General features: G+C 36.2%; 1 protein-coding gene across 1 annotated transcript in view; it reads left to right on the forward strand.

The window, feature by feature from the left end:
• Positions 1 to 6,572, forward strand: part of RP1 (RP1 axonemal microtubule associated) — a 162,759-nt gene extending 156,187 nt beyond the window's left edge. Inside the window, 3 exon segments of the mRNA XM_041412898.1 lie at positions 1,139 to 1,217; positions 3,964 to 4,039; positions 6,446 to 6,572. Coding sequence (XP_041268832.1) covers positions 1,139 to 1,217; positions 3,964 to 4,039; positions 6,446 to 6,515 — 225 coding nt within the window. The 3' untranslated portion in view covers positions 6,516 to 6,572.
• Positions 6,573 to 13,615: the final 7,043 nt, after the last annotated feature.

Genomic DNA, 13,615 nt, shown 5'->3' on the forward strand with positions numbered 1-13,615 from the left:
AGCATCCCTGGATGTATAAGCCTAAAACCAGGTGAAATGGAACCATACACATCAGCCTGATTCTGAGACCCATCGTGCTTTAGGCTGTTATTCAGAGACCCTTAGTTCAGATACAGATATTTGAATAAAATGCAGATTCTCTGCATGATGTCCTAGTGCCTTGGCTGGATGTTCTCCTAATTTAATGAACATATTATTTGGCAAAGAAATTGCTCTGTTTGGTCACCACTTGCACAATGGAGTACAATGATGGTTACCCTTAAGTAAAAAAGAAACATATATATATTCTCTGTAACTTTCTGTTATGGAGTTATTGAAAGGTAATGACTAAATAATTAGAACTCCAGTGAAAATATATCCCTTAAGAGATCTACCTCATTATCTCCAGCAATATTAATCATCTTTTTACCTGGAATTAATCTAAGTTTCTTCAGCCAGGTTGTCTGTGAGATAAAGATATTTATCCATGAATTTCCTTCCATACTGAGGAGTGTAATAAATCTAGCTACCTACAGGCACAAGGAGCAAGTAAAAAAATGTCTTGAGTAGTATTTCCTTTTGCCTGGTACTACACAGGAGGTGTCATTACCCTTCAAAACAGAACAGTAGATATGTAGAAATCCTGTTAGCAATCCAGGTAAGTTGGTGCATAGTCAGTGATGTCAAAGGTCTTAGGAAAAAAGAATTTATTTTTAAAAATCTGCAATATGAAACAATGTAATATTTTAAATTAAAGTATGTAATATTTGAGAGGAATAATGTTCAATGTAGTAAAAGCCTTTAACTTTTATGTTCCTGAATTTTTATTTATGTATCATATACTAAAAACATTTTAGAAAACTATACCAGTTGAGGATTCACGAGACCAAAAATGTTTTCACAGTAGATGAAAGTCAAGAAAGAGGTAGGGATTTTTATACTAGAAGTTGAAAAGTGAATCTTTTGTCTTGAAACTGAGACCTAATAGGAGAGGATGTATGCCACACACCATCAGTAGGGAAAATAAGCCACATCAGTGGTTCACTTATTCTGAACTTCTACTATTACACTTAGATTGGTCTCAGAACTGACCTAGACAAATATGTAAGCTTCCAAACATTAGTATCATATTTTTAATAACTGTATTTTAATATTAAAGGTTGATACCTTCAAGATTAAGACAAAAAAATTAGGCAGCCTACGTTCAATTGAAATTGGCCACGATGGGAAAGGATTTGGTAAGTATTCTGTGCTCAGCAGCCTTGCAAACCTCTTCTGCTTAAGGATCTGCCTGACATTTGGAAAGGTTCTTGAAGTCACACTACTGCTACAGCTAGCTAATACAAACCTGTGTACAAGTGAGGTCAGCTTTACTGCCCTTGTTTTCACCCCCTCTATCACACTTCCCTTGACTATCCCACAATTCTTTTTCTAACAGTGATCTAGTTAAAATAAACCTCAGATAGTTTTATCCTTCAAACATTGCTCAGCCAAACCCCTCATTAGATATCATAAATAAGATAGGATTGAACTTTCAAACTGCAGGCTAAACTTACCATGATTTGAGCAAGTTTGGGGACTCTGGTCAAAGCATGCTGTAACTCCCTCTCACATCCATAGACCTCCTCTTGTGAAAGTCTGAGAACACCATTATGCACCAGGTCCTGCCCTGATGTTAAGTTAGGATGTGGCTATAGAACATAACCACACATGATAATGGAAGATGTTTCTGTGAACAGTAACCTCTAAACCCTGAATTTTACAGAAAAATAAAACGGGAGACTAGGGCATGTAATCTTTTGAGCTTACATTTAATAGTGCTAAAACCCCGTAGGGATATGTGGATATCAAGATATATACAGACATATAGAGATATACAAGGACATAAACTGAATTTGCAGGGAATGTATAAGTTGAATCAGAAAGGTCTGATTGCATTAAGATACTCTAGTCAGGTGAAGTTTGCTTAACCCATCTCAAAGAAATAGGTTTAGGTTCAATAAAATCTGATTAATCTAAGTTCATGAGGCATAATGAAGTGCCAAAGGGTTTATCATTTCTAGGATGAACCAAGAAAAATTCTGCAAATAGCAATTCTTATTTGGAAAAAGTTGAACAGCTTTTCTATTTTCCTAACCACCCAGTCATGTCATATATTTCATGGTGTTGAAAACAGAAAAAAACACCAAACCCGTGGAAATATCTATAATAAACCAGATTTTCCTGCTTTCATCTTATTTGTGATAACTGCTATACATGCACACAGTTCAGCTTAGATCTGATCTGGGAACTCCACAATGGCAGATTTTTAGTAGTGAGAGTTGCATAAAAGTCTGCAGGTGAAATAATAGATTGAACTTTTATTTCCTGGGTCCTGATCTATCAACAACATTATTATTTTCCCTCTCTGTCTCCTGATCAACATCACATAGCTGCTAATAGTGCCTTCCTAGCATAGCTGCTGTGTGTCAATTCATCTTGACCATGACAACCTTCCCCTAAATATTTCTCTGAAATTACCTCCAAGTGTCTTTTGTCACATCATCTGTTATCCCCACAAGCTTCCTCAAACGTTACAGTACCTCTTTGAGATGTCTCATCTGTTTGCTAATATATCCTAGCTACCTCTAGATTTCTTCACACCTGGAGATTTCAGTGAGGTCTGTTGGAGTTTTGTCAATAAAGGATGAAGCATTAGATTTTAATATTTTCAAGAGAGCAAACTTGACTTTCTATTCTTTTGTAAAACGTCGTGTAAATTTGAGAGGCTGTAAAATTTTATTGCTGATGATCTTGACTCTGATTTAGAGATTTCATGAAAGGTCATCTATTCCAAGTAGAGTGTATGATATATTAAACCATTCACAAGGTTTCATTAAAAGAGTTTCAAAAGTACTTCACAATATCAATAAATGGATCTTGCGAATTGAAGGTGGAATGCCTAGACACCTTCATGGCCTACTTTACCCAGCTATTTTTTTGAAAATGTCATTGAATAAAAAGAAACATTGCTGTACCTTTACATTTTATCCAAACTAACACAATTTGCAAATATTTTTATATTGCATTTTTAGCATGTGCAGTTAAAATTTAGCATTTATGAATAAAAATATTTTATTGGTTTTAGCCTACTTAGTACTTCATGCAAAATATTTGAAAACCAAAATAATTAGATAGGATCTAGTTCTTTATCTCTAGGACATATAAAGAGTACCAAAATGTTGTCATCTACTAGCAGTATGATCTTAATTAGTTTAAAATTTTTTAAATTAAGTGTTTGCATTGGCAAGGACAACTAAAAATATCAACACAGACATTGTATATACAAAATAAAGTTTTGTTTTAAAATATTAATATTTTGATAGTCTATGAAATAAAATTCTATATCACAACAACAAAGGTATTTCTTCACACAGCAAAACAGGGGATTAAAGTAGAATATTTAGTATCTCCTTAAAGCTGAAACAAATATGAGTGCTGGCCTAAATGAAAATGTTATTCTGACTCATGACTGCTGGAAAAATAGGGATTTCATCACTTGGTTCACATCCATATCAATATATTAGTTAGAAAAGAGTAGTAGAATGCCCACTAAGGGTGCATTTTGAGTGCATTTCCAAGTACCTGAAAGGGCAAAATGGGTTTTCAAGAGTGTATTCAATATTACCCAATATTACCATGCACTCTGTTTCATTTTTCTTACTGCCTGTTCTATCCAATCTGGAAAAATAAGTTAAGTCGTAACAAAAATCTTCCATTACATTTTCTGTCAAAAACATCAAAGACCTTTCCTGTAAAACTGAGAGAATTTGGTAGTAATTTGAATCATCTGTGTTTCAGTTTTATTATTGATGTTGTATATACTTGGAAGTACTGAACCACATGGGGTTTGGGAAATGAAATTAGAAACCTTTCTTATGCTGTATTTGTGTTTTGTTTATATTAAATTTGCTCTTTCTTTTTTTTTTTTTTTTCATTCTACAGCAAGTGGCTGGTTTCTAGAAAAAGTGGAAATCACAGATGCAGCTAGAAATTCAATACATTGCTTCAACTGTAACAGGTCAGTAGATCAGTCCATCATCCCTCTGTACATGCTGTTTTCTTTTTCACAAGTCTCTCAGTTGCTTCTGTCTGGTTTTCTAAGACAGTAATGATTTTTTTGGATGGATAAGAACACAACAATGTTGTGTTCTTATCCATCCACCACCAATGACTTTTGAACTCCCTGGCCAACTTGAAACTCATTTGTCAGAAGAACTGTTAGAGGAAGACACTAGATTTTTCCACGCAATTAAAACTGAATGATTGTAGGAGGGAGAGACGTAATTTAATGCCTTTGCCAAGAGAAAGTATATTTTGAATTCAAGAGGTAGAAGGTGTCTGGTGAACCAGTATACAAGCATTAGCACATAAATAGCTCTGGCAAACATATCAGGGGTAAGCAAACAGGCATGGAAGGGAATCAGAAAAGAAGACAGTGGAACGTGGCAGCAGAGATTCAACACTCGTGGAAGAAGCAGTGTATTTTATTGAGCAAGGACAACATTAAAACATTAGAATCCTTCTGTTTCAATGTTTGTTTAGTATAGGCCCAAGATATATTCAGCAAATAGGATAAAGAAAAAAAATTTTTTTCTATAATGTAATGTAGAAGTGTAATGATCTAAATTTAGAAATGTATTTAGGCACTGGGTTGCTTGGGTAAAGAGCTACTGATGTACAAAAAGAAGGTGCACATCAGTCTGCATGAAACTGAAAGAACACAGTTTCAAAAATTGGAAATTAAATTGAAGGGTACATTTGGAGTGACTGTTCACTACAATATATCATTCACAGCTTGAAGAATTTCAGAATAAATAACTGATGCAAACATATTCATGTCCTTCCTAGTGGAAATTAGCTTTTTAATGCATCTGGAGAACACAGAAGTGTGAAAATTTACAAGTTCCCTGTATCTAGAAAGCAAATGTTACCTGATAATCTGAAAACAGAAATGGTAGCCAAGAATATTTAATTTTATCCTTTCCCTAAATACTTCTGTAATCTTGACAATTAATGGAAGCCAAACCCCAGCTTCTGTACCAAAAAGCCGTAACTTTTACAGCTCTTGCATACTCAGTTGGTCTCTACAGTCTAAATCACTACAGTGATGGTGTACTGACCTCAACAACATTAAACTTCTTCCAACAACAATAAACTTCCCTTGCTTCAACTTCCTCCAAAGGCATGCTCAGATGCTCTCTAATCTTCTAGATGCCTAAATCTAAGTTAGTGGGCATTAAGCAAAGTTCTTAAACCACAATATCACTCTGATGTGCAACACAATCAGTGACAAGATTTTCAGGATTTGATGCCACTTCACCTCTTTTGCTTATAAGAGTTTTCAGACCACACCAGTCAGACGAAGATTCTTGCAGAAGATAGACTGCAGCAAACATTTTTTTTTTCCCCCAGATATTTGCTTTTTTTCAATTTTATTTAGAATCTTATAGTAAAAGAACAAAGGTATATAAGAGACTGGCACAATAACTTGAATCACATTATTGATGTGGGTGAGTGACTGGCACAGATTGATTCTACATGCACCTGCCAAGAACATTTAACTGGGGTCTTGGTGGGCTATGTGCCTACCTTGAAGTATATCAACCTACTCAAACTGGAAGTTATTTGGTAGGAGAGATTAGGAGGTTAACCCCAGGATACTCAGCGACCCAGAGGCTCCTCAGATAGAGGAAACTCTAAGTTCATGGTCCTCTTCCAGCTGAGACATGGAGCTCCTCATCTCATGGCCTACGGAGTAAATGGGGAGTGGGCTCATTCTCTCACTCAAAAAAGACTCCTCCAATACAAATAACATCTCTAAAAGTCATTAATCACTGAGAAATCTGAATCCTTTCCTATCCAATTTAAAGACCTGTAATCTAGCTTATGCATCACACCTTTCCTAGTGACTCCACATACAGTTTTAGCTGCAAATTCAGTTATGCTTCAGCCTGGACCTGTAAAAGCTCCATAGGCTCTTACAGAGCTAGGATTGGGCCCATCATGCAACTCAGTATTTTGTGAACCAACAAAGAGGTATGGGCAAGACAGAGTTCCTAGAATCATTTGCAAGGACAATAACTTGCTATCACAGAATATGTTTCCCTACTCTAAATTTTCCTGATTTTATTATCATTCTTTGGAGCAATTTACTAGTTATCTATATGACCAAAAAATAAAATTAATGTATATTTCATAAGTATATTTATATAGTTAATTACACTTTAAAATTACACATATGTGAATACTAGAACAAACATTTTAAAAGATACTATTTTCTTCAGGCTGGTTTTTTCTTCTCTACAAACCAATGTAAAACTCTCCTAGAAAATCAAAGGTGCAGAACGAGATTCTCACAAATTGTCTGTTTCTTTAGTTTTATATGTGCTCTGTCTGTGACAGGTTTTTATGCTTTTCCCTTAAGGTGGCTTTCTGAAGATGAAAATGATGGCTTCACCATAGTGCAGCTTTATCCACAGCTGCTTGATTTCTGATTCTTTCTGAGTGTGATGCTTCTTCAAACCCATGCTGATTTGATTTACTTGTCTTTTATAATTCTGAAGGCATTGTAATTATTGTGAAGAAAAGTCAAAACAATGTATTAAAAACATCACAGTAAATTAAATATGTCTAATGTGAGCACAGAATTCTGATCCTATTATAGATGCTCAAAAACTTTGCATGACAGAAATTTAGATATCAGAAATTTAAATCTCTAACATGGTTCTGTGGACTTGAACTGAGCAATCATAATTGTAGTGTGTAGTTACATATGTAGTAACATACTCAAATATTTGTGTTTCAGTAATGATTTGTGGGTAAGCTAAATTTAGCTTGTTTCAAATCTGTCAGTATGTATTCATTTGATGAATTTTTTTCACTTTCATCATTTATTAAAATTTAGATCTTTTCAAAATCGTTTTCCAAACAAACTGCAAAACCCTTCAGCCTTACTATATATGGCTTCTCTTAAGACCATAACAGAGGGTAATAAATATCTTGTTATTCAGAAGTTCACCCTGTGTCGGTAAGCTTCTCACTGACATTTGATTGTAAAATCTTGTAGCTGAGCCAGAACCTCAGCTGAGAACCTTTAGATCCAAAGGGTCTCTTAAGAGAGGCTGTTATCAGTAACACTGCAATAGCTTAGGCAGGCTTAGGCAGCTCCCTGCTCAATGTATTGATTTTGCAGTGCCTCTCCTTAGCTATCAAACTGGCTTTCCAGTGCTACATGTGTGAATGCTTTCATGTCAAAAAAAAACCCAAAAAAAGGCCAAATTATTTTTTGCAAATGCATGCTAAAAAAAAAAATGTATTTAGCTGTAAATGCACAAATTAATGTTTGATTTGGTAGGCTTTGATATTGTGAGAATTGACTTAGGCAGGATTTAGGATACAGACAAGTCTGAAATGGAATCAGGACCTACACACCACCTGAAGTTTCTTGTGTGTGATCAAAATACAAATATTTTATATAAGCTATGTAAGGCATCCCTCTCTTTATCAAAGACTTCACCTTTTGTACCTCCAAAATCTAAAATCTTTCTGAAGATCTGAATTTTAGATTTGTTTGACCCTCAAGACACTACCATGTTCTGTAGCAGCAATGGGCTTTCTGTAATTATAAGAAATAAATGATTTTGTAATCTGTGTTGATGAAGCATTGTCTGGCTGTCTTTTTTAATATGTTTAATGTTTATTTACTCACACTATTCTGTGAAATTAGGACAGTTGGCTGATATCTGCATGGGTGATGAGATCCCAGTTGTTACCTTGACAGAAGAAATAATAAATGTCTATTTTTGACCTTGGTAGGTAACATAACTTTTAAATATAATTTTTATCTAGCTATGTCATCAAAAGGACAACTGTTGTAAGGTGTGGATGTGGTCAGTGTGAGCAATGGAACACTCAAATTATTTTTTCTTTTTTCTTTCCTGATCACACTCCTACCACACTCACTGGAATGGATTTGAAACTCTATCCCCAGAGCCCAGATTCACTTACTTGGTATCAGTATTCATGACACTGAATCACTTTGTTGTGATCTATTATGTGATTTGTTTCATTATGATATGTTTCATTAATAGTTTGTAATACTAGCTTCCTTTGGTGCCATTTCTGATTTATCAAATGTAAATAATGCCTTCCTAATCTGGTTTTGTGGGGTTTTTTTTGGGTTTTTTTTTGTTTTTTTTGTTTTTTTTTTTTTTAATTAAGAGTAAGGAACCTTCTTCTGCAGCTGCCTTACATACTTGAAAATTATTTTCTCTATCTATACAGCATCCAAATCAGGTTTTGGATTTGCTTCCCTGGATCTACAGCCATGTACACAATTCTCTAACCCTTCCAATAATGAGACCAGCTCTGCAGAGGGCTTCATTTCAAGAGCATCATGGGTGCTTGCAACACACAATACCAGGGCATTACACTTTGATAAGAAAATGTGAAATATCATTCAGACCCCCTGTTCAGGTCTTGCTTGGAAGACAAGCCAGTTAGCATATTTATCTTGTTACTAGTGCCAAATCCCAAACATGCTTCTTCCACATGGTGCGTGCTGTGTTTGGCACAGAAGTCACTTAATCTCTGTCCCTTGCCAGTGGGATGATTTTTGGAAAAATAGCTGGCCAAAGACAGGGACATTACAAATGTGCCTCCTCGTGTGCACTCTGCTGTTCCTACACAGCAAGGGTGCTGCCCTGCTTTTTTCCTCCAACACCCTGCGCTGCCTATGGAGAGTTTGGGCAGATATTGACACTGCTGTTGCTTCCATGGGGAACAGAGATGTAGCATGGAAAAGAGACTGCCTGGGTCAACAAGTAATCCAGGAATTTGACACACAGAGGAGTCTTGGAAGGAGCGGTGGGGTGACTCAATCAGCTGGAGCAGGCAGGGCTGTAGTGGAGGGAAGGGTTTGACTTCTACTGTCTCTCTCTGTTGCAACCTGGCTAAAGATCTGTGAAAGAAGGCAGGCTAGAAGATTTTGCTGCTATTATTATTGAACATTTGATTATGCACTGCAGGCAAAGCCTGAAGTCGGGTGCTGAAATATTTACCCTGTAGACCATACCATAGACTCTTAAAATTGAGTCTGAAAATGTCCATTAGAGTCCAGTTGACTCTATCTTTCTTCCTCATCTGCCTCTCCTGGTGTGCTGTTATATGCCTGTTATTAGTTTGATCTAGATGATACATTTCTGCCCTTTTAAGCCCTTAAGTGTCTCCGTTTCTTTTGCTGCTGATGTTAAGGGGTTGAAAAAAATATAATCATGTTCTGACTGGCTCATTGGACCATTTAATATTCTCCTAGCAACTCCAAGTACTGTTTTTCTGAAACTCATCATATGTAAGAAAGGATTTCTTGCTTTTAAGTACATATGAGCAGTTGTATTGCATCTATCCATCCTGTAGTTTGTCAGTTGGGGAAATGGCATGAGAATAAGAAAAAAGGAAGTACCAAGTGCTCCTTTGAGCTCCTTTAGACATCTTGGATGAATTTCATCTAGTCCTTCATTGTTAGTATTTATAAATATCTTTGCAAATATAAACAACCTCTGCTCACGTATCAGTCTGAAATGGTCCTTTGTACTTCTCCATGAAGAAAGGCAGTAGACTGGAAAAGTTAATAAAATTCTCTGTACTTAGCAGTGCAAAGTAGTGTCATAACTTCCTGTGCTGTGGCTAAACCCTTTTCTTTTGCTTGACTGAAATTAATTTTAAACAGTGAATCAAGAAGGGGAAAGAAAATGGGACTTTTCATTTTCTTTTCAAATTTTTGAAAATTCTTAATTACATCTTACAGTGTCAGAAGGCATGTTAATGTTTCCTTAGGCATTCTAGAAATGCTTTTCCCATTTATCATAAAATGTGATGTGCATGGTAGTTGGGATTTTTTTTCATGAACAATAGCAGCAAAAGAGTTGTCGGCATTGTAAAAGGTTGCAAGCTTGCTTCCTTACTGTCTTCCTATATCTCTGTCTTCTGCTATCATTCCTTATATATTTATGTCTATCTTTGATTATATATTTAAATACAAGCTATGAAGCAACTTGAAAGGTGACTGACATCCATTTCTAAACAGTAAATGTAAATTTAAGAAATCCTGAGTAAAATCTTAGAAAAAAATCCCAAGAAATAATGTATTTTTTCATAAGTAATTTAAAAATCCATATGCTGTCTTCAAAGCATGGCTATTCTCTGTCTGCCTTAACCTGGAATCTACCTATCTGCTTATCTATGTGGAGTTGAATTTATTTATATGTTTCTAAGGTTTAGTCATCTGGAAATATAATTAAAAAAAACTACAGCCACAATTCATCATGAAATTTAAGTAGGTGCCGAAAATGTGTTTGCCTAAACAATATGGATATAATAATAATTCCCACTGCTCTGATTTATAGTCTTCCTTAATTTTGTTGTACACCTAAGAAGCCCAGCAACATTGGGTCTTTTCCTTTGAGATCTCATGGGGTGTGCATGTGTGTGTGTGTTGGCATTTTCACATGAACCTTAGCATGCTACAGAAAAGAGCCGAAGGTGTACCAAATACACATATCAATATCAGGGTTTTATAAAGCAAAAAGTCATTTCAGAAGCCAGGGAACCTTCCAGAATATTATCTGTAATTGCAAAAGTGGACTAACATATGGAGATAGTGGATTCACCCTTCTTTTGCAATTTTAAAAGTAAAAAGTTTGAAAAATATTTCTATATGTAGGCCTATAAATAAAATAACCTAAAGCTAAAGAAAGAAACCAATAGTTGTTTATACTTTTAAAAACAGGTAGTATTTTAATAATAATTTTCTAAACAGTGTACTGATTTACGAATGTATTTCTGATTTGTGCTAATGTTAATTTGCTGAAATATTGTCCTACTTGAAAGGAAATGTATCCTCCCTTTGCAATGAAGTATCTCAGGTGTCACAGCATACAGTGGCATGTGTCTGTTTGAATGAAGCTAGTTGGGCAAAAAGACAATTAAGTATTTTAGTACATAAATGTTAAACACACAGCCTAGATTACAACTTCTACTGACACCTGTGTGTATAGTTTAAACATAAATCTATTGAAAATACCTGAAACCTATGAACATCTTGTAGAATGCTTCTTACTCGATGCTCCTAAAGAAATTGATTTCATGTGCATCTGTGCCTGAGGGCAGTGTTTTAACATGGAAAGATAAAGCCAGTTGTATGGAAGATGCAGGAGTGAGACTATGTCTGAGTGAGTGAATGAGAAAATAAATGTTCATCAGATTCTCCATCGGGTCAACCCAGCTTTGCGTCAAACACATCTAGACAGAGGGAAGCACAATGCAGGAAAAGTCACTGGGTGCCTTTGGAGAGAAATAATATTAGAAGGTAGCTAGACAAGGGAGGGAGGGAGGGAGGGAGGGAGGGAGGGAGGGAAGGAAGGAAGGAAGGAAGGAAGGAAGGAAGGAAGGAAGGAAGGATCACTAGGGAGCCCCTTATGACTTAGGACTTCCTTTGTTTCTAAGAGGGGCTGCTCAGGAGCTCTGCTCAGCCTTGCAAGTCCTGCCAGGACAGCAAGATTATGCACAACTCCTTGATGCAGAACTACACCCTAAAGGATGGAGTAGAGTGAGAAAGGCAGGTTTTTGTGCCAGAATGCTTCCAGAGGGTGTCAAATCCAGGTACAATGAGCTTATTCTAATGCTTCAGTTGGTCTGAACCAGAAGAAAGTGCAGAAACTAAAGCACTAAACTGCAATTGACAAAAATGCTGCCAAACAAAACAAAATAGATTTTGGAATCATTTTGAAGGATGCATTGATTAGACCTGTAGAGTATAATGATATTCTAATGGCAAAATGAGAGATGTACAAGCAAAAGTTCAAGTGTATTTTGAAAGGGCAGTCTGTACAACACAGTTAAAGAAGAGATGGAAAAACATCATTGTTAGGATGTGAAGAACTAAAAGTACTTTAGAGTAAAGATAAGAAGATTGGAAGCTTGTTTCCCGGACATTTAGGTTTGAGTTGATAATGGTCTAGAATGAAATGACAGAAGAACATATACACGCATAAAAAGTATTCCTAAAGTAGGCCAAGATTTTAAGGGGCAAAAAAGGGAAACAGTTGTAATTGAGAACAAAGCAAAAGCAGTGATACCCATAAAAATGTTTTCTTTAAATAAAGGAGAAGAAAAAGGAAGCCATTAATAAAATCTCCTTCAGAGAAAAACTAGCTTTACATGAGAAATGAATGTACTTGGTTGTCTGTACTTGGTTTATGAAATATGTATTTATGTCTGCGATCTCATTTTTGTCCTTCAATTATATTTTGTAATTAATAATTTCTGAGGTTTAGTAACAACATTGGCTTGCTGAATGCATGCTGGTTTGTACACAGTGTGTATACAAACACTTCTGGCCTTGATACAGCTCCACAGAAGTTATGCCAGTCTAACAGAGAGGAAATTTGGTTCTGTTGTTATTATCATTATTATTATTTGGGATCCTTTTCATTTGTTATCTTTAAAGTGAGAAAACAAACCAGAAGACATTCTTCTTATCAAGTATCAAACAGCCTTTAATTTAAGTTTAAATGTTCATCTATTGCACTGCCTTTCTTTTCACAGACTGCTATTGTTAATATGAAAATCAGTGTGAAAGAATATTATTTCCCTCTCGAATGCAACAGTAGCTGAACCAAAACAGAGCAAAACTAACCAACCAAGAAAAAGAAGCAAAAAAGGAGAGGAGAGGAGGAGATGTAAATATATAGGAAAGTGTAAAACTGTCCACCCACCTCCAACAAATTGTCTTGCAAACTGAACACCCTTCAGATTTACAGGTCTGAGCCTACTGGGGTGAAGTCCTCTGGGAAGCTGGGTCAGCTCCTAGTTCTAGCAAATTCTATCCTTTAGTGAAGTGGTTCAGGTAAAATATACCAGAAGATTTGTCCCACATATGGAGCAGGGAGGGGAGGATGTAGGGACACTTGGCCTCAGGAGTTACCTTTTACAATGGCAAGCAGTAGAGTAGCCTTAAGCAGGACCCTATGACTTCTGAAAATGATGTACAGTGAGACTGATGCCATTTATGTTCCTAAATATCTCCTGCATTGTTCAGAGCCACCTTCTGCCCTCTTAGCATATTGGACCTAGATCTCCTCCATTTCATTCTCTCCTTAAATCTGACACCTTTGAGTTACTCTCTTACCCCACCTGCAGCCCAAGCAATTTAGGTGAGGATTTCAGCTCTAGGAGCACAGTTGTTCCCATACTGCCTCTCATGTATCACACTATAACCTCCATTATAAGTTTGGGGCATCTTTTATACCTGTATATGTCAAACAGACTCAATTAAAGTAACCTACAGTGTACACTAAACCATTTTATTGAAGACATAACTACAAGAAGGCTCTGGGGAAACCTTATAGCACCTTCCACTGCCTGAATGGGACTACAAGAAAGCTGGAGAGGGACCTTTTACAAGGGCATGTAGTGACAGGACAAGTGGTAATGGCTTCAAACTGACAGAGGACAGGGTTAGGTTAGATATTAGGGAAAAAAAAACCAGTTACTGTGAGGGTGGTGAGGCACCAGAACAGATTGTTCCCCAGAAATG

The sequence above is a fragment of the Onychostruthus taczanowskii genome, unplaced genomic scaffold, assembly GCF_017590055.1.
Source record: "Onychostruthus taczanowskii isolate IOZ18803 unplaced genomic scaffold, ASM1759005v1 scaffold4, whole genome shotgun sequence".
NCBI lineage: Eukaryota > Metazoa > Chordata > Aves > Passeriformes > Passeridae > Onychostruthus > Onychostruthus taczanowskii.